The sequence below is a fragment of the Callospermophilus lateralis genome, chromosome 12, assembly GCF_048772815.1.
Source record: "Callospermophilus lateralis isolate mCalLat2 chromosome 12, mCalLat2.hap1, whole genome shotgun sequence".
NCBI lineage: Eukaryota > Metazoa > Chordata > Mammalia > Rodentia > Sciuridae > Callospermophilus > Callospermophilus lateralis.
This window is the reverse complement of record NC_135316.1, coordinates 46,784,815-46,811,826: the sequence shown is the minus strand read 5'-3', so window position 1 is coordinate 46,811,826 and position 27,012 is coordinate 46,784,815. Positions and strand designations below refer to the sequence as shown.

The following is a 27,012-nucleotide window of genomic DNA, read 5'->3' as shown; positions in this document are numbered from 1 at the left end:
TTTATCTCTTGGGCACTCTTCCCGAGACCCAATTTACATAGTTTGGGTCAGACATCATTCATTCATTCACTTAAAGAGAATTACTGATGTGTAGGAGGCATAAAGGTTAATTAAGGGGCTGGCAGTGTAGCCCAGTAGTAGTGCACTTGCCTGGGAGTAAGGCCCTGAATTTGATTCCCAGAGCTGTAATTAAAAAAAAAAAAAAAAAAAAAAGTAATTTTGAATCAGTGACAGATTTATGCCAGAACCCAAACTTGTAGACACAAGTTTATGCATTTCATAGGTGGTTGCTTTGCTTTCTGCCTATTTTATATGTCATCACAAGAACTATGTATGTTTAGGTTTAAAGAACACATTATAAAATACGTGGATGAAAGGCAGACTCTGGAGTAATGAAGGTTCAAGGTGATTAAGATCAAACACTTTTAAGTTTCCAGGAGAAGGGGGTCTGGGTCTCTTCTGATTAAACATCCTCAGTTTAGGCTCTTCAATAATCAAGAGTAAGACCTAAGAGAAACCACTGATCTTAGTTATTAATGAGAGTGTAACTTTTTAAATTATCCAAACTATTAAAAAATTTGTTGCTGCAAAGGGAAAACATTAAAGTCCCTACTGCCCTTAGCAACAGCTTCTAGAAGGATAAACAGATGGTGCTGGTTTAGGATGAGGAGTGTTTCCCACCACGTTTTGGTACTAACCTCTTCCTTTGGGAAATGACTCCCTCTCCAGGTGCCCTTAGTAGGACTATCTCCTTTGGTCAGAGGTCGGGCACCTGAATGACCAGGACCCCTCATATGTGGCCATACCCGTTTTCCAGTGTTGTGATTTCCAGTGGGTGACATGAAGGCGTTGGAGCTGAGGCACTCCAGGTCTGTGCCAGCCTGTTAGCCCTGCTCCCTAGACTCTGGGTGCTTTCCTGGATGCGGTGCTGCCAGAGACCCTGTTACTCAGCTTCTCTGGCCCCCATAACTTGCCTTATGTCCTTCTGAAAAACTACCTGTTGCTTAAGTTGGCCAGATTCAGTCAGTTTCCATTACTTCCAACAAAGGAACCCTATCTGATAAAGAAGACTAAACTAAATGATAACTTAAAGTTCATGGCTACAAGGGGACACTGGGCTACACCAGACTTGGCAGCCTTCCAACCGTGCACTTAAGTAGCTGTGATCAACATTGGTCTGATTTTGGGTTGGTTTAGGTATTTTGATAAACACACTATCAACTGCACTTATAAAATGGATTAAAAGAAATACAATAATTACAAGGGTACCCGTCTTATTTTATAATTACTAGTGACCAGGTGAGAACCATTATAATACAGGGGAGAATATATTTGACTTTAAAATTGCTAGTACACTGTCCACATATATATATACAGAGAAACTTCCATGGCTTGAAAGATGACATTACACAAATATTTGATAGAGGAAAACCAAAACAAAACTGCTGGCACACTGAGCATTCCCACGTGGAACACCTTAAGATTTATAATCCTGAGCAGTATTCTCAGCATATTCATGAACACATTAGGATTTCTGATTGGGCTCCAATTTTAGCCGTTATTCCTTCAAATACATATTTAGAAGACATCTATATTTCATAATGGATGGCCAATGTTTTAGCCCAAATACACCTACTGAATAATACTATCAAAGAACAAACTTCTCGATACACACACACACGCACACACACACACACATATATATGTATGTATATACACACATACATACACACACATATCATAAGATCTTTCTTCATTTTAACGTGATATGTTAATTATAACATGACCAGTACTAGTGCTATATATAGATACACATTTCTTCATTTCTAAGAAATCAGGCAACATTGTCCTGCACAATATATTAATGATTCCACATGTTCTTCAGGTTTCATTACAACATGATCAATATTTTAAAGTTTAACATCTGAACAAGTTTAACAGCATGGAAGGGGATTGCAATAGACAATAACCCATGTTACACAACTTAAAACCCTGTAAAAAAACTTTCCCAGAGTAAATCATGATTCCAGATTGTATAAATTTTAAGTATCCTTTGCTGTATAAAACCAATCTAAAAGGTAACAATTATATGCAAATATGCTACAAATCCCAGGATTGTAAACAATTGTTTGTTTTGGTACCAGGAATTGAATCCAGGGGCTCTTCACCACTAAGCCACATCCCCAGCCCTTTCTATTCTTTAGAGAGGGTCTCTCTGAGTTGCTCAGGATCTTGCTAAATTGAATTGCTAAGGCTGGCTGTGAAATTGAAATCCTCCTGCCTCAGCCTCCCGAGCCTCTGGGATTACGGGCGTGCGCCATCACATCTGGCGTAAACAAGTCATTTGAACTGTGATCTAATATCTCTCAGTCGTGCTATAATTAGTTCACATGACAGAGTTTTGTTACATGATAGTCACACCTGACTACAATGCTGAGAAAATGCCAACAGAAATCAACAAAGAATTTATTGATCTGTCTTGATAGGTTTATTATCAGGTTTTCCAAATAACATTCATATTGTTCTGAGTTGCTGGTTGCTAAAAACAAAATATTCGGGGACTTTTAAAAGAAAAATATCTCAGAAGTGGTCACCTTTATGCACAGCATGATGTCACATCCCTAATTCTATAATTAGGTAAACAATTACAGAAAAATAACCTACTTTCTTTCCTGAATCATCTTTATTTGGCTAAAGCAATAATAGAGACAAAATCAGCTGATGCCAACAGGAAGTGAACCACTTTTATCACAGAGGTCTTTGCTGAAATTCTGGGTCACAAAAAATTTTAAAAAATTAGGCCAAAGTTCTTTCATAAGGTCAATTTGAGATGGACCACAAGTTTATTCAATTGATTGTTTGTTTGGAGTACTGGGGTTTAAACCCAGGTGTACTTTACCACTGAGCTATATCCCCAGCTCTTTTTATTTTTATTTTGAAATAGTCTCACTAAGTTGATTACGGCCTGGATAAATTGCTGAGACTGACCTTGAACTTGTGATCCTCTTGCCTCAGGCTCAGGAGTCACTGGGATTACAGGCATGCACCACTGTGCCCAGCATGTGGGGTTACAAATTAACACTACAACATTTGGATTTATTTTATTTTTGTGGTGTTGGGGATTGACCTGGGGCACTGTGCATGCTAGAAGTATTCCACTACTGAGTCACATTCTCAGCCCTGAACTACTAAATTAAAGTCTATATAACTGTCATCAAACTGAATTTAACGAGTTGGTTGAACCCATTAAAGAATTAAATAGCTGATATTGTGTTATATATAATATAAAGAATGTGGTTTTGAAGGGAGGTGAATTTGGAGATGGCTTCAAGTGAGGCACTTCCTTTTATTGTAATTTGTACATATCCAGGGAATGGGTTCATGCCAACATCAACTAATGGCCCATTTTCAGACTATGTTATCAAACATCAGAAGGAGCAAGCTTCCAAACAAAACCTAAAGGCAAACCCCTCCTATTGATTTGCCAATATGTACATGTTAAAAACAAGACCAAAACAAAACAAAAACAAAAACAAAAAAAACAAAACCTATATGGGCTTGGCATTCAACTGTAAGTTTCATATATTAAAGTCCATATGTAATATCACGATTTTCTGTTCTATACATCAAGAAGCAAGGCAGTGGAAGACTATGGTAATTAAAAGAACATGATCATGAATATTGAGTACACAAGGATCTGCAAGACAATGGATGGGTATTCTGGCAGAGAGTGCAGGCCACATGTTGGTGAGGGCACCAAAGTCTTCACCAAGCCTTTTCTAATCTCTTGCTTGTCCTACATGTCACTCTAATGGGAACCACCCAGGCAAAAAACCTTCTGCTTAGCTTGCAATGAATTAAACATTCATCTGTTCTTGGTCTTCATGCTGGTAGAAGAGTACCACCTGGTGGAAAGACTATTGGACAGATGTGTAGGGACTTGGATTTATGCCCAAGTTTGACGTGTTACATTTTTGTCTGGGGGCTTCCTTTTCTACGTGTGTAAAGTAATCAGGCTGCTCTGAATTTGTGATGCTTACATTTTCCTTACATCTCAGAAACTATGAATTTGGAAATGCCCTATATTAGCTTTCTGATAGCAACAAATTCAGTGCCATCATCTACCATGGGGGAAAAAAAAAAGTTTAAAAAAGAGAGCAGGTTACTTTAATGGCAAAAATTCCATACATTGCTGCTGATATTCCTCAAAAATATTCCATATAACATTTGTAACTGTGTGAATATAAATATTTAAGTTCATTGTAGAACTATATCTCCAACATTAAAACCTCAAATTGTGAAAAGGTTCTTTTTGCCCTCTGAAAAATTTGTGACACAAAATGTTCACACATCCAAATGTTAAATGCAATTCACATCCAGAATGTATCATCATTTGCATAGAGACTCTATTAAAACTGGAACTGTTTTGTGTATATGGCTACATAAAAATCTCAGGCATGTCAGTAGGAAATAAATCATAACAGACTGGTGGCAACAGCATTCAATTGGTTAGAGAAAATTACTTCTATTTTACTGATGACAATTTCTATTAATAAACAGAGATGGTTTATTGTCTATGTCATCATCAAAAGAGCCCATAAAAAACTCTCTCAAGTTACACCCACCACCAATGTTACGTAACAGCCCTTGGCTGATGTTTTGGGGACACATTCAAAAACAACCACCCTTACCATCATCAAACAAGGATACATGCCCAACTCCTTTAAAACCGTAGGAATTGAGCAGGTGGAACAGGAAGCACAGAGGAGGGAGGAAGGGGTGAGAAGCTCAGGATGAATAGTCAGCTGAGCATGTCTTTGGGACACTCACACTGATCCTGGAAATTTTTGGAGACTCAAATCGACTTCAATGTCCAGTTCACAGGTAATTCCCAGCAAGCCTCTCCCTGAACTGTTCAAGCCTATGCCTACACACTGTGAAGAACAGATTCCAGATCTCTATCATATCTTTGATAAGAAAAGGACACATGTAAGTTGGAAACAGTCACTCTCCTGTGGATTGGATATCAGAGTGTAACAGCTTTAAGCAAAAAGATCTGCAAAGAACAATTTGATCTTCACATTTAACTCTCTAATAAGGAATTTTCCTCATTTGCTCCAAACAGAGCAGGAAAATGTAGCAAATGCTCTAAAAAAGGGTTCACATGGAGAATGGCAGAGTATGAAGCCCAAATATGCCAGTTTGGCATAAGAATTATTATGTGCTGAAGGCAACTCACAAAAACAGACACAAGAAACACCCTCCCCTTTCCCTCTTCCTACCAGGAAGGGCAGGATGGCTCCTAATCTCAAGAGACAACTTTCCATATGGATCCAGGGATGGCATCAGAGAAATCACCTTACTAACCAGCCTTTATCTCCTATTACTTTATCCTGTCTATTTACCTTCCCATAATTTGCCATCCAGTTGTGTTCCTTCTCTAAAGAAGTTATTGTTCTTTTGTTAAGATGCTTCACAAGCCTAGGTTCTAACCAGTGCACTCGTGATTGATGTGAGCCACCCATGGGCTGTGTATGTGTGTGAGCTATGTGTATTTGAGCGTATGAGGGAACTAGACTGGCATTATGTGCTTCTTGTGGTGTGCAACACATGACACCTGTGTGCCTTTCCTCTGGCTCTGCCTGTGATCCCACACAGCACCTGAGATGGGTGTGGCTTCCCAAGATGTCAATCAACCTACTGACCACAAGGCATCACCAAGACTCCATCCTTGGAAACCCAAGCCCTTGCCTTATTTGGGTGGAACTTTCTCGAATGTCTTTCCCCTAAATAAAAACTGGGGTTTGGGGTACGCTCGCTTTCTTGCTCCTTGCAGCAATGGAGCTGACCCTTGGGGTCACCGAACTGTCCTGTCTTAGAAACATTTTTGTGAGCTGCGTGGTTTCTTCACCATTTTCAAAGTTATGGATATAGCCAATTCTTTTGAACCCAGTTCATATTTCCAGTCTGGCCAGATGGTGATATGTGATGCATATGTTAACAAACCTCTCTTTACTTTTATTAATCTGTCTTTTGTCAGTCTAATTTGTAGGGTTTCAGCCAATGAACATAAAATGTGTAGAAAGAAAAAAAATTTTTTTTTCTCTTATGGCAGTTACTGGACAGAGGAAGGTGTGGTTATCTGTACTTACGGCCAATATTGAAGGAAAAAGGAGTGAGGACCAATACATGAAACAGAAAGAGGTCCACATGGCTGAGCCCGAGGATCCTCAATCCTCAAATCAGCAAAAGACACCTATTAATGTGGTGGCATTGAGGCAAAAGACATTCTGATGGCCAGAGTTTATATCTGGACTGGCCTGCTATCTTTGACTAATTCTATATTAAATGAGTTGTACGATGATCTTATAGTCCTTATTGGGGTGCTGATACACACTGCAACAAGGTCTTATGGGCATTCTTTAATTCCTGGGAGTCAGCACATGGTCCCACATCCTGATGTCTGTCATGGATTCTTTAAGCCCTGGTGCTTACTCTTTCCTGGATGCAAACACTGTGAGCACGTTCTTTCTGTTCCAGCAGATTTTGTTTGCCTTGAACAGACATTCTTGTCCACACATTTCTCCAGCTCCAGAGGAAAGGCTGCCACATTAAAGAGGCCAATGGATGCCACCTTTATCGACACTGTGCAGAGGAAAACACTACTTATAGTTTTAAACTATCTTTACTCAATAATCAACACTGGCTTGGTAGCTATCAACCACAGTCATTGACTTTCAGAACCTACCCAAGGTCATGCACTACCTCAAGTCTTTTTGTCTTTCACTGAATTCTAATTGCTTCTGTGATGAATAATATTTTTTGCACTGAGTAGAGTGTTTGCTCACTACCTTCAAAGAACCATGGTTCCTAATCCACAAAATAGTGTTTAAGGATCTAACTAAAGCCAGAGCTAAGCTAGTGATGAACTTGACATCTAATTCCATAAATTATCCCACACTCTTATTTTGAAAACATCAACTATCTCTTTCCCTTCCTCTCTATTGCTAGATGGGTATTTAAACTTTTCGATTTTTTCACGGCCAATATTTCACAGAGAATTACCAAATGTTTATCACTGCACTAGAAGAAGATGCTGGGTGATTCAAGGGCTTCTTGTTGGCCGGGTGATTTATTCCATATACCAGTCTCACAGTATTTGCCCAAGGAAGATTCAGGGTAGTATATATCATAGAAATTTTAACATAGAAATTTTAACTCCTGACCCACTGAAGTAAACATATTTAAACTCAGTATGGTCATGCTATCATCAATTCAGAAATGTCTCCAGGACTTTGTATGTCCATTTCAAAACTCTCTGCTTCCTTACTAATTCTAGGTCTTCAAAGAAAGCTTTTCTTCTCTGGGATGGATTTTATGACCGTCTCTATATTATCCATATAAATGAAGGAAGAGACTTCCCCTACTCTCCACTCTCAAACTGGTCATAAATCGAGTTGATAAGTTCTCCCTTTGAACACTTTAGAGAATTATCCATTTTGTGTTATAGATCATATGCTCATCTTGTAACGTGTGAATGACGTCAGTACATGCACCCAGGGAAGGGATGAGCGCACAGGGCTTGAGGGTCTCCCCTTTCCATGTTCTCTCTCTCATACACAACCCCTTGAGGTTGCAGAAAGCACATTTTATTTATCTTTCTAATTTAGTGCTTTTAACAGTGACTGGGACTGTAAATAAATGTTGCTGAATAAATAAAAGTCGAATTTTCTCAAGGTTAACAGTAAAAGTCATTTTGTTTTTCATGAATTACTTCTCTGGAGATAAACGTAATTCAAACTCATATGCTGTGAATTATGTAGGAGCCAGCCAGTTATCACTACTCAAGTAGTCCAGAAAGGAAAAGGGAGGAAGATTTATTTACTCAGACTTTCAGTTTGGCCATTGAGAACCAAGTTGGAGAAACTGGATTTCAAGACTGACAGTTCTGTTCTCATCCCTTGGCTCTTGTGGCTCACTGGAGGGTCTCATACTCTGTATGTCATGAAGTTCCTTTAGGACCATGTGCCTTGGACTGAGAAAGAACATAAACTCCATGCAATGAAAGGGGGAACTGATTTCTTCTTTTGCTTTCAGGTAATGACCACCTGCATTGTTCCCTCTGTTTTCTAGGTCTGTCAGGGAACAATATGCTTTAGGGATTGAGAGAGACCAGGAAGGATGCCCCAGCTTTCATGCAGTGTGTAAGCAAATGGCTTTCTTCTCTGTGCTCCATTTCCCCCTCTATGAAGAAAAAAAGCATAATATTTAACAACATCACCAAGCTATTGTGAGGGTTAATTAGATTTAATGGGGGAAGGGAGGAGAGTTGATTAGGTACCATTCAAATTCAAAGTGTCATTATTTTGTGACTAAAAATAACCCTGATTTAGGAATAAAATTAATTTGGAAGCTCAATCTTTGGTAATCATCTTCCTACACTTAAAAAAAAAAAAAAAAAAAAAAGCCAGAGTTTCTAATCAAAATGCCACTCTAAGCAAATCCAAGGGAGGAAAATGGAGATCTGTGAATTTCCATTCATCTTTGAAGTAACATCCTTCACAGTTCAATTCTTTCTTTTTTGTTTCTTTCCTCTTCCTTTTTATGATACCGTATATGTTGAAAGGTTAGTTTGTGGCTGGAGAAATGTAAGCAAACACAACATTTTGAACCAACGTTATTTTCTTTCTTTTATGTGATAACATTTGTGAAAGCCTTTACCCCTTGACAGAATCAAAAATCAATATGTTGTGGTAAAATAACTTTTCATAAATTCCATTTATATGTTTATTCAAGAAATAATTTGCCAATTTAAAAGATTCTTGGTATTCTTCCAATTAGAAAAAAAAAAAAAGTTCCTAGATATTTAAAGGTAAGGCTGGTGGGAGGGAGAATCACCAAAATAGTAATCACTAAAATTAATATGATAGACTAAATACCTAACTGTGAAAATCCTCATGAGAAACTGAAGTTAGTACCTGAGAAAAATCTAGGTTGCTGACTAAATCTTACTAAAGAAAGAAAACATTCTTTTTAAAGGTAACAATTGGATAGTCCTGGGAAATGAAGTCATATCTGTTAGGAAAAAATACTGCACTCAAAGAGTTTTTGCTATGTGAAGAGTTTGGGCTAGAAAGGAATTGTATCAATGTTTATTTATATCTTTTCAGATGAAAGGCATACTATACCCTTCAAGTGGTAGCAATGTATTGTCTAGAACATCAGGAATCATCTTTTTGACTTTAACACCATCCTCTTAAAACTCCTCATAGGACTTAACAAATGGATAAGCTAGACTGCATACTCACCAAGCAAACTTCTGATTATTCATTCGATTTCCCCGGACCCTTGAGACTGGGGACGGATGTACCCTGTGGGCAAATAAGAATAATACACTCACTGAAAATGTACATTACTGATTGCAATTGGGGAAACACACACACACACACACACATCTATTTTTATAAATAATCTCTTCTAGGTTTGCTTCATATACTATCCTGTAGAATTTGCTCAACTCTTAGTAAATGGATGCAAATAAATTCCTGGGCCTTCTTTCCCTCTTTATGGATCCGAAATAATAAGGGCTTGTCACAATGTTCACTGGGAAGCTCCCAAAGTGGGCCCACCAAATTTTAATGAACTCAGGCACTCATTCATTCCAAAATAGTCACTGAAAATCTAATTCTGGCCAGGTGTAAGAGTGAATGCCATGCTGGGCACAGTGGTGCATACCTGTAATCCTAGTGACTTGGGAGGCTGAAGTAGAGGATAACAAGTTCAAAGCTCAACAATTTACTGAGGCCCTAAGCAACTTAGTGAAACGCTGTCTCAAAATAAAAAGGGCTAGGGATGTGGCTCATGGTAAAACACTCCTGGGTTCAATTTTCAGCAACTGCACCCCCTCTACCCTTAAAAAAAATCGGGTGCCAGCCCTCAACAACCCTCTTATAGATACTGTTTCCAGGAGGAGTTCACAGTTAGACAATAAAGGGTTGGGCTCAGGGGTAGAGTGGTAGCCTAGCACATGCAAAGGCCAGGGTTCAATCCTCAGCACCACACACACACACAAATAGAGACAAAGAGGCAGTCAAGTGCCCACTCTTTCAGTGGACTTCTATGAATTTCTATATTTGAAATCCTGGAAAGCAAGATAACATTATGCAAATGTCTAAGAGCAGAAACTGTGGGAATGGGTGAGGAAGGAAGGGTGAGACAAGTTGTTTGTAGAAGAAAAACTTCTTGGAAGTGATGCTCTACAGCTGGGCTGTGAGGAAGGCAAAGTCACTTCCAAACTTTAGCCAAGAAAGAAGTGCAGAATGCAAGGATCCACCAGTGTCTGGCACTGGGGTCCTGTGTGGTTGGAGCTCAGAGCTCTCAGGTATCACCCCCAAGGGAGCAGCTGCTGGACCTCCAACTGGCAAAAGGACATGCCACCCTTCCAGTGTCCCCACCACCAACTCCCTGCTTTGTCCCACCTTTCTTAGGATTTGTGAGATATTTTAGTTTCTATTGTCTTCCGTCTTTAAGCTTCAAGCATTGCTTTTATTGACAAGACATGAAAGAAAGCAAACTGGGATTTTAAAGCTGGTCTGAAAGTCCACTTAGAACCGCCAAGCCCCATCAGAACCCCAGTTCCTCCTGGCTGCTTAGCAAGTGGAAATCACTGTACTATTAAAACACTACAGGTTCCAGCCCCTCCCAAGGCCAAAGGCAGTCTTTCCCTAACCCAGCCCCCGCCCCCCAGTCAGACTGCACTTTGCACTCAGAAGGCTGATTTCTTCCAACACCCCTTATTAACATTCTTTTCCTCGCAGGCTTCTCTATGGCTGGTGCAGCTGAGCTGCTCAGCACAGATTTTCTGCTCTGCATGGGGGGAGGGGGTGTTAATTATGCAGAAAGATGGAGGGAGGCCAGACAGCCCCTCTGGTGAGCTGCCTCATTCAAGCACAGCCCACTTCCTGCTGTTTTGCAGCTACAAGGATCACCTGTTGGTATTGGCACCCTGCCAAACTGGGGCCTAGAGGAAATGACAGACTCAGCTAGAAATGAGAGCCAGCTCATATTCTACCACCCCAAGGGGGGAGAGCAGTGGGGGGTGTGGGGGGGCAGGCAGACAGACAGACGGAAAGAGACACACTGTGTAATAAAAATGCATAAGACTTACACAAAAGGTAACAAAACTACTCTTCTTTCTGACTGCTGAAATATAATCCCCCAAATGGACATCAGAGCCAAAATAATTTCTCCCCAGATAAAGCCCGCTGACCTAAGGGAAAATGCTGGAAACCCTCTTGAACTTTACCTATACTCTCCCTGAGGTGTGAGAGTCCTGTTAATAACGGTTTCAAGAACTAATCAGGCCCAAGTACTTACAGTTCTTTAATTCACCCTTTCCTTCAAACTTTTACTGCTTTAATTACTCCCTCCTTAACCCTAAAAGCACAAGGAAATTGTTTTGTTTCATCACGGTAGATTCTACCAGTGGAAGTTTGGAGATGGAAGCAGTCTCTTATTGATGCTGCTTATTGCATACATTGGTGGAAAAAAAATGATGTTTGATCTGTAACCAGAATTTTCTCTAGGTATTTGCATCTTTTAGAAAGATTTCATTCATCATAGATCAAGTACCATAAATGGATAATTTTTATGCTGGCTTAGTAGTCTTAGGAAAAGAATCTCTTAGGAAAGGCTTAGGAAAAGAATTTCTGATTGTGGGTATATGACCAAATGATTCTAAGGTTTCTTAAGTTAGAAAGATGAATCAGGAAAGATTTTCCTCCTCAAAAGAAGCACATTAATAACCTGAAATTTACTTCATCCAAAAAAGGAGAGACCTCAAGGCATGCATTTCAGCTAATTTATTTTCTCCAAAGGATATGCAAAGGCTTTGTAAAGCTCAGTCTTTAAATTGTGCCATGTTTTGCTATGGTCTGCCTTCTTGCCACATATAGCAGCCAGGCAGGTAGAAAAAAAGTCAAAACCCCAGTAGGAGAAACCACCACCTAATCTGCATGTCATGCATTATTCATGACCTCCTGATTCCTGCACCTGCATCCAGGCAGGAAGCTTGCAGGGAATGTTCATTATTCTTCTCTCAGCCTCACACAGGCTCCCTTACTGCTAAAGCCACTTTGTTCTGTAACTAAGGGTTTCAGGCCTTGGGACTAACCACTGGATATGCAAAGAAAGAACACCAGGCTGAAGACAAGGGAGACCTTGGTTGTCCTGTGACATTCTAGATCATACAAAGTGCTCTACTGATAGTTCACTTCAGATGGAGATGCTTACACTTGATTTGCATTAAACAGCAGACAAGTCATACCATTAAGGGCAGGGGTACAAATTATTCTATTAATATACACTTACTCATCTGCAACATCTAGCTCTCTTGCTAAGTGTCTAAAAGTTTTTACATGTCAAAATATAAAAATGGCTCTTCCCTTGGGGTACGAACATCAAAACACCTGATTCTCAAGGCTGTGGCAACTTAAACCTAATCCTGCCCCTCCAGGTAGAGCTGGGAGGGAGTGGTTAAGAGTGCAAACTATGTAACAGACTTCCTGGGATCGAAGCCCAGCTCTACCTTGACCAACAGGGTTATTTGGGCTGGGCGAGTCACTTGACCTGTTTGGGCCTCAGTTTCCTTATCTGTACAAATGGAGACAATACAGTCAGGTGCCACATAACAAGGCTTCAGTCAATGATGGACTGTGTGTAAAGTAATAATGGAACTGAAAAATTCCTGTTTAGTGACATCACAGCCATTATGATGTCAGAGCACAATGCACTACTCACATGTTTGTGGTGATACTGTACTGTGCTGCCAGTGGCATAAAAGAAGAGCTCACATACTCCCCTATAGTATATAATATTTGATAATGATAATAAATAATAATAAATAAATATATTACTGGTTTATATATTTACTGTACTATACTTTTTTTTTGGCGGGGGGGGACCAGTGATCCCAGGGGTGTTTAACCACTGAGACATATCCCCAGATCTTTTTTAAAAAACTTTTTATTGTTGTAGAGGGACATACAATATCTTTGTTCATTAATTTTTTTTTTTTTTTTTTCAATGTGGTGCTGAGGATCAAACCAGTGCCCCACACATGCTAGACAAGCACTCTGCCACTGAGCTATAGTCCCAGCCACTCTTTTTTAATTTTTGAGACAGGGTCTTGCTAAGTTGCTGAGGCTGGCCTCAAATTTGCAATCTTCCTGCCTCAGCCTCCTGAGTCACTGGGATCACAGGCTTGTGACACCAGCTGTACTGTATTTTTATCATTATTTTAGAGTGTACTTCTACTTTTTTTTTTAAGTTTAGTAAAACATGTGTGTGTTCCACTGGCAGCAGCCTTAGACATCTCCTGTTTACCAAGTCCTAATTGCATCAGAAACCATGTCAATGATTAACGTGCAGCACTAGGTAAAGGTGGCAAAGTAAGCTCTCTGTTCATATAATGATGACCTGATCTAAGGATACATTTCTCTGAATGTAGCCCTGGTATTAAGGAATGCACGACTGTAATGATGCCCACTTCCCAGGACTGTGAGATTTGGATGACTTGTTAAAGTTTAGAACCATGTTTAGCACCCAGGAAGCAGGAGATGCATGCCAGCTCTCACCAGCAACAGCACTGAGGGGACCTCCCAGCCTCCCGCTGGGAAGATGAAACTGGAATATCCATCTAGTTCCAGGTGACTGAGATTACAAATATGCTCTACGCATCTACAACTGGAGAGGAAAAGACAAACAGAAATGAGCACATACAGAACAAGATGATCTACAAATTATGGTTTATAAAGTATGGCCTATTCTCTGGCATCTCAGTTTTTGTTCTTTCCTAGAAGACCTAGATTCTGTTTACTGAATAGCACAGTGCGACCCATCAGGGGACAGTAATGGGAGCAATACAAACTTGTACCTATTTACTGAGCCCTTACTATATGCCTGGTATCATGTAAAATATATTAGACACTTTTTTGTGATTTATCCATATATCATCATCGTCTGCATTTTACTTTTAAGAAAATTGGGTTGGAAGAGTTAGGCGACTTGCTAGGGTTACAAGGGGCTATTGTAGAGCAAATCTGGAACTTGAATACAAGTGTGCCAGATATGTTCTCCTCCGGCATGTCATCCAGGCTGACAGACTCCCAGATACTCCCCACCCTAGCCCGGAGGGTGTGATAACATGAATTATCACCAGGGACTCTAATGAGAGACTTAGTGTTTATTTAAGCCCAATTGAACATTCTATCATGGAAGTAGATGGAAGGTGGCAGGCACAGTTTTCTTGAACTAAAATTGCCACAGGACTACTAAATACAGCCATGTGCTGTATAACAACATATTGTCTAACAATACAATACTGAATACACCATGTGTGGCCCCTAAGATCAGATCTTACATACCATATAGCCTAAGGCCAGCCATACCTCCTACGTCTGCATAAGCACACCCTTGAAATTCACACAACAAAATCACTTAATGACATGTTTGGCAGAATGTGTCTCTGTTAAGTGACTCATGACTGTATTAGGCAGGGCATGTAACAGGAGCACGCTTTGTTCTCCCTGTGTCTACGAAAGTCCTTTGTTATATTAGCATTGTTATTTAAGTGTACAATTGTAGAAATGAACTCTAACCACATCCACACTTCCTCACTTGTTATTTTCTCTAGAATCCAACCCAGTCCAGTTGGTGTCCACAACCCTCGGATGAAACACTCTTTCCATGATCATTCACAGCTTCCAAGATCTCAGATCTCAGGGTTGATTCTCAGTCTTCTTCACCTTTACTGACCTAACTGATCACCACCCCAGAACAGCTTCCTGGATTCCAAGCACGGCCACTCTTGTGGCTTTCCTCTTCCTCCTTTTCCTTTGCTGAGACTTCTTCCTCTCATCCTTCATCTGCAAATGCTGATGTGGCCTAGAGGTCACTTTCCTATGACCCGTGACCTCTTCTCTTCCACATTAACACCCTGAAGCTGAAAGTGTCTCCAATATAGCTCCCCTCACCATCTTACCCCTGCATGACGATGAGGGCCCACTTTGTGCCAGGTAATAGAGATGGCAGTGAGAAAAAAAGAGAAAAGCCACCTTGTCCTCTTGAGGCATACTCTGAGCTGGGGAGATGTACAAAATAAACCAAGCTTATGAACAAATGACACGAGAAGCAAGAGCAAGTTGATCTAGAGATGGAGGCTGGGGAGGCCTCTCAGAGTAGAGCATCAGCTGTCGGATGAGACAGGAGGAAGAACCTCTGGTGTCACTGCCCCAGGGAGCAGGAGAGGGTGGGGCCAGGATTAACTGATAGAACTCTATCAAATGCTCTCCACTTAGAATTCCTTTTACCTTAGCTGTAAAACAGAAATAAATGCTGTGTTTTTAACACCAGTTGCCCTAACCCCTCTCTTTAAGTTCTATGGCATTAGAATAAATTAGAGTAAATAGTGAAAAAAAGAAATGATAGCAATATTGATTTGGTATGGTGTTTAAACAAGTCCACTGTTTTACAGTAATACCAGCGCCTTTGCATAAGGGAGAATTTGAAGTAAAAATAGGGGACAAAGACAACTCTAAAAAAATACACAGTTGTGCCAGGCACAGTGGTACACTCCTGTAATCCCAGTGGCTAGGGAGCTGAGGCAGGAGGATCTAGAGTTCAAAGCCAGCCTCAGGAAAAGCAAGGTACTAAGCAACTCAGTGAGACCCTGTCTCTAAATAAAATACAAAATAGAGCTGGGGATATGGCTCAGTGGTCAAATGCCCCTGAGTTCAATTTCTGGTATTCCCCATCCAGCCCCCCCCCCCCCCCCACCAAATACATAGTGTGTAAATGTGTTTTGCTGGAGATGGAACCCAGGGCTCCACACTGGCTTAGCAAGTGAGTGTTCTACCCCTGAGTACTACCCCCGCTCTCCAACATATGGTACTTCTAAGGGTCATCTCATCATTGGCTTAATAAAAAACTGAGAATAAAAGGGGCCCACCTAATTTAAACACTGAAGTCACACTGCTATTTTCATTTGATCAGGTGCAGTGTATATTTATTAAAACAACATCTGGACTGTCCTAAATGTTCATGAGAACTTGTATTCAATAGGACTGTGTGTAAGAAGGAAGTTACCTTTTGTATGTTTCTGCATGGAAAATTCTGATATTTAATACGTGAAATTATTTCTAATCTTTTCTTCAACCGACATAGTAAGCCAAATTGTTAAACAGTGATTATGTTGAATAATTTGCCCAATTTGAAGGTGAAGGTGTGGGCTAAATTCTTTTCTTACACAACAGAAAAAGTTCAGTAACAATTAGAAAACATTGTGCACAATAATTTTCAATAATCCTGACATAAAATGTCCAATCTTACTGGAAGAATAGGATTCTGTAAGAAAATCTTTATTAGTCTGTGATATACAAGTTTATTCTGATGTTCTTCAGTATGTCCAATATGGGGCGTGAAACTTCAAACAGGATTCAGTATTATTCCAGGGTTTTGCCCTGAGCCACTGAGTGAGAGATGCTGCCCTTTTAAAGACAGAGAAGAGAGGGGAAGGAAGACATTTTTTTCAGGGAAAGGTTGGGGTTGAGAAACCTGAGTCTGGTGTAGGAGCAGAAAAGAGTGACTCTTTTTCCTCACCCATCATCATGGGTCATTCGGTCACCCTATAAATAAGACAAGTTAGCAAGGAAAATGTGTAACATGCTTATTTGGTTACAGCCTTACATGACTCAGAGAATTCAGGACAAGTCTCAGGGTTAACTATCCATTTTATGCTTAGATCTGAAGCATGGAGCATTATGGTGCAGAGAGGTATGATCTAACGGTAATGGGGGGGGGGGTGGAGGGGAAGGTGGCGGAGGCCAATCTGGCAAGGCCTATTTGTTCAGGCTCTTCTTGGTCTCTGTGCAGCATCCCTCGACTTGAGTATGGAGCAGGGTCTTTCTGGAATGGGGTCTGAACATCATGATATGTAGAGTAATGGGTTTGGCAGGCTTGGAGAGCCAGGGGAATATGGGTCTTATGTATTGTGCTAAGTGGTTAAGTTAAAGAGAATTAAAGGACAACTACCAAAAGAGTTTATGAGTAGATCCAGTACAATCAGATTTATATACTAGAAAAATCATCTTGGCAGCAGTGCAAGGGGTGGCCTGAAGGGAATGCATGACACAGGAGGGCTACTGTGGTACTGTGTACCAGTCTTAGATGCCAGCAGTGGCAATGGTGAGGAGTGAGTGGGGGCAAGAGTGAGTGCAGGATGGATGCACAATAAAGTGAGATTTATCTGTAGGGTCTCTGCATTACAAGCTCCTAGGAGGGCTTGTCATGCACAGGGCCTTCTGTGGTGTGCTGTAGTTCATCATGGCAGTTGGGGTCAAGCCCTGTGAAGTCATGGTGTCTGGGAGGCTCTGAGGCCAGAGGGTTAAAGCCATGAAGTTTGCAGATGCCTGATGATCTGCAATGGGGAAACGGCCATGTGTCATGTGCTACAGACAGGGTATGTTGGGTATCAACGTGAAGATCATGCCGCTCTGGCACCCACGTGCGAAGACTGGCCCCGAGAGTCCCTGCCTGATGCTGTGAGCATTTGGAATGCTTACCAGGCCCACCTCAGTACAGAAGGGAGGGAAGGCAGACTGCTGGCCATGGCTGGGAATAGCAGGGTCTCCCTGGCAGCTGTGCCTAGAGACTGGCTGTTGCTCTGTAAAGACTTTCAAAAAAAAAATCTTGTACAAAGACACACACAGAGTTATCCGTGGGTTGGTCTAAGTATAATTGAAAGGTGGAGGCAAGGCAGAATTAAGGTGACAATTTTTGGATAACATCCAGGGTTCTGATGTGGGTGATCAGAGAAACTGACATAGACGATAGAGAAGGATTGTGTTTCTGGATTCTTTTTTTCTTAAAATGAGTTTGGATTCAGGAAAAAACAGAGTAAAGATTTGGAGACTTGAGCGTCCTTGGCATATAAATTGTAGGTGAGCCTTGAGTCTCAAAGAGGCAGTATAGAGTGAGAACATGGGTTTGAAGACATCATTGATGACTTTAAACCATGGTTTCTACTGGAATACTTAGATACCCACTTACTAATGAGAAGCTGGAATTTGTTATGGTTTAGATATGAGTTATCATCCAATGAAGAAATATCCTGAGGTAAAATGATTAGATTATCAGGTGTAGCCTAATGAGTCCATCCCAGCTCAAATGAATTGACCAGGTGGTAACTGTAGGCCAGTGGGGCATGACTGAAGGAGGTAGGTCACTGGGGATGTGCCTTGGAAGGGTGCATCTGCCCTGTGGCTGCTCCCTCACCAGGCTGCCATGAATAGATCAACTTTCCTTTACCAGTGGCCTTTGGCCAAGCTGTTCTGCCTCACCGTGAGCCCACAGCAATAGATTCAGCCAACCATGGACTAAGCCTCAGGAACCATGAGCCAAAATGCACTTCTCCTCTTCTAAGTTGTTCCTGTTGGGCATTTTGGTTAGATGAAAAGCTGATTAACACAAAAATTGGCACAGAGAGAGGGATCATTGCTGTGAACAACCTATGCTGTTCAGAAGCCTTTCAGGGAGGACTTTGCAGAAGTTTAGAAATGGAGACTAGAAAAGTTTTAGGATGTTGTAAGTAGAGTTAATCAGTGATTCTGGTGAAAGCTCAGAAGACCAGAATGATGACAGGAATGTGGATTGTGCTCGTGTGTTTCAGAGGGAAATGAGGACTCTAATAGGAATAGGACCAGGGGCTACCATGTTATATTTGATTGGCTTATGAGAGCTACAACCTTATCAGTTCATCCTAGTTTGAATGGACTGACTGGGTGACAACTGTAGGCATGTGGACCGCTGGGGGTGGGCACCGGAAGTGTTTATCTTTCCTAAGGTCCCTTCCCCCAAGCCAGCTCTGCTTCCTGGTTTCCAGTAATGGAGCAGCTCCCCTGTGCCATACCCCTTGACCACTCTGTTCTATGTCGCCTTAGGCCCAAACCAATGCACTGACTGACTATGGACTAAACCTCTGAAACTGTGAGCCAAAATAATCTTTCCTACTTCTAGGCTGTTGTTGTTGGGTGTTGGACTTGGAATTTGGAACAATGCTGTAACTGTTTAAAGAATATGAAATTCTTGAAGATGGACAAAATGCATATCGCATTGTAAGGTGAACATCAGCTCCTCACTACATCAACTCCATCAACTCCCATTCACTCTTTTTAGCTCCTCAGCCCAAGTGTCCCTTTGCTGCCCCAACTCACCAAACCAGATCTTATCTCCATATTACAGATTCTCATTATTCCCTGAATTTGTCCTTCATTATGCTTATCAGGCTTTTAATTATTTGTAGATGTGATTATTTGGATTAAAAAAAAACACAACAAAGAAATATATCTTCTTAGCTCATACTAGACACCCAATATCAGGCTCCATATCTGGTACAAGTAGGCATATATTAAATACTGCTCCATGAATATAAACAGATGAGAATTCATATTGGTAGGCTTTATATTTTTCTAAAGGTATTTTCCATACAAAATAAACCTATATATGTGTGTATGCATATATATATACGTATACATGTATATATTTATGCATCTATACACATATATATGTATAATTCTATACATACACAAACAGATATGCAAATGTGCTATGTGTAAAAAAAGAAAAAAGTACAGAGTGGAAGAGAAGGTGAGTAAAAAGTGATGTGGTCCAAAGAAAAGCCTTGGTCCTACAGAGATGGGCTCTTTGGACCTTCTTCAACCCATATCCATCACCAAGTATGCATGGGAACCATCCTGAGCCACAAGGCCAAGAACTATGAATCAAGCACTTCTTCATCTCTGGATAGAATCATGGCATTTGCAGATAAATGGATGGCGTTGGAGAAAATAATGCTAAGCGAAGTTAGCCAATTCCCCCAAAACAAATGCCAAATGTTTTCTCTAATATAAGGAAGCTGACTCATAGTGGGGTAGGGAGGGGAAGCATGGGAGGAATAGATGAATTCTAGATAGGAAAGAGGGGAGGGAGGGAAAGGGAGGAGGCAGGGGATTAGCAAGGATGGTGGAATGTGATGGACATCATTATCCAAAGTGCAAGTATGAAGACACTAATTGGGTGTCAGTATACTTTATATACAAATAGAGACATGAAAAATTGTGGCATATATGTGTAATAAGAATTGTAATGCAAAAAAAGCAAAGTACATGTATAAAGACATGAATTGGTGTGAACATCGCTGTCGTGTATTTAAAAAAATAAAATCAATTAAAAAAATAAATACTGATACAAAAAAGAAACTAATGGGCATTGTGGAAACACTGGTGAAGTGAGATTGAGGCCTACAGTTTAGTCAGCTGAGGAACCAATGATAGTTTCTTTCTTTGAATAATTATGATTATGTAAGATATTAACTTTAGAAAAACTGAATGAAGGAAAAATGTGAGCTGTAGTATTTTTGTTAACTTTTATACTCTATACTCTAAAGTTGTTTCAAAATAAAACACTTTTTAAAGCCATCTCTCTATTGGGAATAAGAATATAAGCAATATGAATCTTCTAGGAAATACTTCTTTATAGTTTTATTTAGTGATATATCTCTTTCAATCTTTTCAACAGTTATTCTCTATAAATGTTTGCAAATATATAGTATGTTTGTGTGTGTGTGTGTGTGTATGTGTATGAGAATATATATATATTTTCTCTTTAAGTAAATAAACTCATCAGTTCTACAATTTTCACTTTCATAATTTTTATGTATGCTGGGTACCGAACTACTAATAAAATACACATTGGTCTACCAGCCTGTTTGGTGCCAATACCATGCTGTTTTTGTTACTATTGCTCTGTAGTATAATTCAAGGTCTGGTATAGCGTTGCTACCTGCTTCACTCTTCCTGCTAAGGATTGCTTTAGCTATTCTGTGTCTCCTATTTTTCCAGATGAATTTCATGATTGCCTTTTCTATTTCTAAGAGAAATGTCATTGGGATTTTGATCAGAATTGCATTAAATCTGTATAGTGCTTTTGGTAGTATGGTCATTTTGATAATATAATTCTGCCTTTCCAACAGCAAAGTAGATCTTTCCATCTTCTAAGGTCTTCTTTGGTTTCTTTCTTTAGAGTTCTGTAATTTTCATTATATAGATCTTTCACCTCTTTTGTTAAGTTGATTTTCAAGTTATTTATTTATTTATTTGAGGCTATGGTACAGAATAGAGGACACAGAGACTAACCCACAAAATTATAGTTATCTTATGCTAGACAGAGACTCCAAAAACATGCATTGGCACTGGAAAAACTGGAAATTTATATGCAACAAAATAAAATTAAACCCCTATCTCTCACTATGCACAAAACTTAACTTAAGGACCTAGTGGATCAAGGACCTAGGAATTAAACCAGAGACCCTGCATCTAATAGAATAAAAAGTAGGCCCTAATCTCCATCATGTTGGATTAGGCCCCAACTTCCTTAATAGGACTCCTTTGAAGCACGAATTAAAATCAAGAATCAATAAAGGGGATGAACTCAAAGTAACAATTTTCTTCTCAGCAAAAGAAACAATCTGTGAAGTGAATAAAAAGCCTACATCTTGGATGGAGCACTAATCTCTAGAGTATATAAAGAACTCAAAAAGCTAAGCACCAAAAACCCAAATAACCCAATCAATAAATGGGCCAATGAACTGAACAGACACTTCTCATAAGACGATGTACAATCAATCAACAAATACATGAAAAAAATGTTCATCATGGCTAGAAATTAGAGTTATGCAAATAAAAACTACTCTTAAGATTTCATCTCACTCCAGTCAGAATGGTAGCTATTAAGAACACAAACAACAATAAGTGTTGGGGAAAAAGTTACGCTCATATGCTGCTGATGTGGCCGCAAATTGATGCAGCCAATATGGAAAGTAATATAGAGATTTCTCAGAAAATTGGGAATAGACCCACCATTTGACTCAGCTATCCCTCCCCTCAGTCTATACTCAAAGGACTTAAAAACAGCATACTACAGGGACACAGCCACATCAATGTTTATAGCAGCACAATTCACAATAGATGAACTGTGGAACCAACCTAGATACCTTTCAATGGATGAATGGATAAGAAAATGTGGCATACCTACACATGGATTATTACTCAGCAATAAAAGAGAATAAAAGCATGGCATTTGCAGGTAAATGGATGGAGTTAGAGAAGATAATGCTAAATGAAGTTAGTCAATTCCCAAAAAACAAATGCTGAATGTTTTCTCTGATATAAGGAAGCTGATTGATAGTGGAGTAGGGAGGGGGAGCTTGGGAGGAATAGACAAACTAAAGGGGTGGGAAGGTAAGGGAGGGGGCATGGGGTTAGAAATGATGGTGGAATGTGATGGACATCATTATCCAAAGTACATTTATAAAGACATGAATTGGTGTCAACATACTTTGTATACAACTAGAGATATGAAAAATTATGCTCTATATGTGTAATAAGAGTTGTAATGCATTCCGCTGTCATGTATAAATAAAAAAATTAATAAAAAAACACACGTTGAAGAATGGTAGAAAAAATGGAGTAAAATAAAAAGATATGAAGACATTTTAAAGGGTTAATAAGACTAATGCTAAGGTGCGCGCTGTGGGCGGGATTTAGATTATGTCTGCAGAGCAATACAACCTATATTGTGGAAATGACATTTATTCAGGCAACAGAGATCCCAAATTCCTGCTATGACCTGAGATACCCTGATAATTGCTTCAATTTTCCACTTCACTTTGCATGTGTATAAAGTCTGATATACTATTTCTCAATGTGCAGTATGTGGGCATTAAGATTCCAGTCTTTCATTGTGTGAACTGAAATACTTTGCTGTAGTCATTAGTGTCGATTGGGCTGGAGAGAGCTCAAGAACTGGCAGACATCCTGATTGGTAAGCTATTCTATTAGTGTCATTTGTACCAGCTTTTATTTGATGAACTCTGTTAACAAAGAGCAGGAAGTCATTGAGGAGTGACTTCAATTGCCTTTGCTTTGGCTGCATTAATTTGGAGATGCCTTATTTAGGATTAAAAAAAGAGAGAACATTAAAGTTATATAGCTTATGTTTTTGTCACCCCAAATCAGACCTATTTACAATTCAGCATTCTTTCAAGAAGGCACTATATTTCCTTTGTGTAGTACAAAATTTTACATCATTTGGTTCACAAGCATTTGGAAGGAAGATAAACTAGATTCCAAAGATAATAAGCCAACTCAAAAGAAAAAAAAAATGTAACTTATATTTCACTTCCAATAAAATCTTCCATGCTAGAAAAATACCAGTCTGATAACTAATTGTAACCAACATCTTAATGATTTAAAATGATGTGTGTAAAAAAAGGGAGGTATGTATTCATGAGTATATGTGTGTACATGTATGTACATGTACAAAATTCCTGATTTGTTTATAAGTGGACACCAATCAATCAAAGGGAACGATGATCATGAGATAGGCCAATGCTGACCCACAGAGCAGTCTGATCCACAGATGGTTGTGGGGAGCACTCTCACTAAGAATGCTGACAGCCAAGAAGCTTAGAGACCTTCAAGGCCAAGGCTTTCAGGACCTGACCTGTCAGCTTAAATAGAGACACTTTATTTAAGAACTTAGTGTCTGAAGCTAAGGACCATCAAATGCATTACTCAGTACCCACTGGGCTCAAGGTGTTTGTGGAAACCAGCAAGAAGCATGTGAAGTATCATAGGCCAGACCACCAAGAGCACTGGATAGATAGCAATGTACTCACCACATCAGCTCTGCCAAAATGCAGCAGGACTCCCATCATTTATATGAGCCACATCATTTATATGAGACCCATTAAAATTCATTGTTCCCTCTTCTGCCCCACTGCTGGCCACCAGTATGCTGTTTATACTGCTTCATGCAGCACAGGTCAAAGAGGAAACAGGATTTATCTTGTAGAAACACATACTGACTCTTATGATATAAATAAAATAGCTAGATTAGAGCACATCGGCTTACTTTATTTTTGATATGGGTCAATATAGCATTGTTCTAGTCGCTTATGAAGCACTCCATCATTGCTATGATTAAAAAAAAAAAAAAACAGGAAAGAATTGATTGAAATGTATTAGGTACCATTATGTTCAATGCACCTGCCAATCAATTCAGGTCACATTAAGGTAATGTAGGATACAGACCCTGACCTTAAAAAAAGACAACAGTCCAATCAGGTGAGTATATAATAGCACCAGAAAGGTTACACAAACAATAATATAAGATTAAGAATATGCGGTTCTAGGGGCTGGGCTTGTGGCTCAGTGGTAGAGCGCTTGCCTAGCAAAATGACATCCTGGGTTCGATCCTCAGCACTACATAGAAATAAATAAATAAAATAAAGATATTGTGTCCATCTACAACTAAAAAATTTTTTAAAAAAAGAACATGTGGTTCTAAAACTAGTTCTTTTAAGGCAGTGGATAGTCAGACAATACAGAAATAATGGAAACACTGATTAATGAGAGGCCAGAGGAGACAAAAATTCTTTTAAGGTGATGAGGTGAGATTTGGGCTGGGCTTTATAAGATAACAACTGCTGCTTAGGTATGGAGAGGTAGCCAGGTATGCAGGTGAGGAGAAAATTGTGAGCAAAAAGTAAGGGAGGGAGAGGGGGTGGGGGAAGGATGGGAACACAGCATGAGAGACCCTGAGCAGGAAGGCAGGGCTGCTGCAAAGGTGCAGCTAGAAGGACAAATGTCTTTGATAACTGACAAGAGATGGTTTGGGATTTTTCTCTCTCACAAACGGAAGGCTGCTGGAAGATTTTGCTTCAGAGGATTATCATAAAATATAGTAGCGCCTCAGGATTCATTAGTGAGTGGTGTGCAAAAAACAACTGGAAAGGAAAACTAATATCTAGATCATTTTTTCTTCCCTCCATTCTTTGGGAAAACACTTTTTCTTCTTATATTAGATGAAAGTAGCCAACTCAAAAGGAAACCCTGAAAATGCTTCAAAGAGAAAACCTGAGTGCCAATTCCTAGAGGAGTCAAGCGGGCATGACAGCATTCCATGACTCGCGGCAACTGCATGCACAAAAGCATCTTCTTAAACGTAGGGGCTTGCTGTGAACTTCATACTAGGCCAAGTTTTACTAGATGGTCTCCTTTATCCATGCATCAGCCTGTGATGTAGGTACCATCATTCCCACTTTGCCAATGAGAAAAGTAAGCTTAGAGAGGTTATATGCCTAGTCCAAGGTCACACTCCAGTGTTGAAACTCAAGTATAGGCTGACAGACTCCCATACCACACTCTTACACAACATCCTTCTTTATTTTATGAGTAGAGCAGCAATTCTACTTTTGAAAATGTTAACTGTGGAGATAAGCTAGAATAGTAAAGTGTACAGTAAAATTGAGTATTGTACAGTTTCATGTTTACCAAATAGTGAAGTTGCTTACAGTGGGAAGCAACTACTCCATGGAGTAGTCTAGGCTCTTTGAATGACCATCTACTTTGTATATCAAAAAATTGTTCATAATATATTTATTAGTCTACATGTATGTGATACAATAAGAAATAATTTGTCTTTGCTCTGATCCTGGTTCAAAGCTCCTAGTAAGTCTTAGAATTGGCTGAGTGACTGGGATGTTTTTTATTATTCATAAGGCCCCCTTTGACCACACTTTAATTTCTAATAAAAAGGTGACACAGGCTAGAGCCCTTACATAGGCTCCAGATGGAAGCTGGTGACCAGAAAAAGAGTTTCAAGTTTCATTTCTACCTTCCTTCCAATTTCTGGGAAAGGGAGAAAGGCTCGAGTGCTAGTTCTATCACCAGGAGCTCACGATTTAATCAATCATGTCTATGTAATGAAACCTCAATAAAACCTGAATGGCAGGGTTTGGAGAGCTACCAGACTGGTGAATACATCGATGTGCTAGGAGGTGGAGTTCCCAGGAAAGGCCAACAGCTCAGGATCCCCACCTTTGGCCACCCCTCTGCATCTCTTCTACCTGGTCGCTTCTGAGCCATATCCTTTATGATAAACCGGTACCCATAAGTAAAGCACTTTCCCATCTTCTGTGAGTCATTCTAGCTAGTTATTGAGCTTGAGTGGGAATTAGGGGAAGCCCCAATTTGGAGCTGGCAGGCAAAAAGTACGGGTAGGCTGGGGATTCCATTTGTTCCTGGCATTGTTATGATTTGGATATGAAGTATCCCCCCCAAAGCTCATGTAGAACTCAGTCATATTCAGAGATGAAACAATTAGATTATGAGCACTAGAATCTATTCAGTGGGTTAATCCACTGAATGGGTTAATAATCTGAATGGTTTACTGGATGGTAACTGGATGCAGCTGGACATGGCTGGAGGAAGTAGCTCCCTGGGGACATGACCTTAGGAGTTATATATTGTTCCTGACTCCTCCCTCTGTTTCTTGGCTGCTACGAGCTGTGCAACTTCCCTTTACCATATCCTGTTGCCATGATGTTCCGGCTCCAACCAGGGACTGAACCTCTCAAACCATGAGCCCAAAATACACTTTTCTTTCTCTAAGTAATTCTCAGGGATTTTGGTCACAGTGAAAAAGATGACTAATGCAGGCGTCAGAAGTGGAAGCAATCTTGAGAATGAGAGCCCTTCACCTGTGCAAATTCTGTTGAACACTCCACCTTGTGTAAGGCAAGAGGAGAACTGCTTGTTGTTTGGAAAAATGACGACACGATTTATTATTCAAACTGCTGCACATTTTGGGTTTTCATAATTCTCATATATGTGGTGTGGCCAAATCTGAGAATTATTCATCTAGCACCATTATCAACAACGGAGATTATAATTTTCAAGGTCCGTAAATTAAACCATCTATTAAAATTTCTGCAATTTTTTTTTGTTGGAACTATTCTCTCTCAATCATTGTCATCCTAGAATGTAGATGGATGAATAATCATAAAATAGAATTAACCTATATTTAAATCTCCCAGTCCTGATACTCTCCTTTAAA

The 27,012-nt window shown here is 39.8% G+C and overlaps 1 protein-coding gene across 2 annotated transcripts in view; it reads right to left on the bottom strand.

Annotated features, from left to right (window-relative positions):
• The window catches only part of Klf12 (KLF transcription factor 12), a 445,629-nt gene that overhangs the window by 70,453 nt on the left and 348,164 nt on the right, over positions 1 to 27,012 (bottom strand). For both annotated transcript variants that reach the window (XM_076872059.2, XM_076872060.2), the window contains one exon: positions 9,309 to 9,371. In XM_076872059.2, coding sequence (XP_076728174.1) covers positions 9,309 to 9,371 — 63 coding nt within the window. The remainder of the gene's footprint in view (positions 1 to 9,308; positions 9,372 to 27,012) is intronic.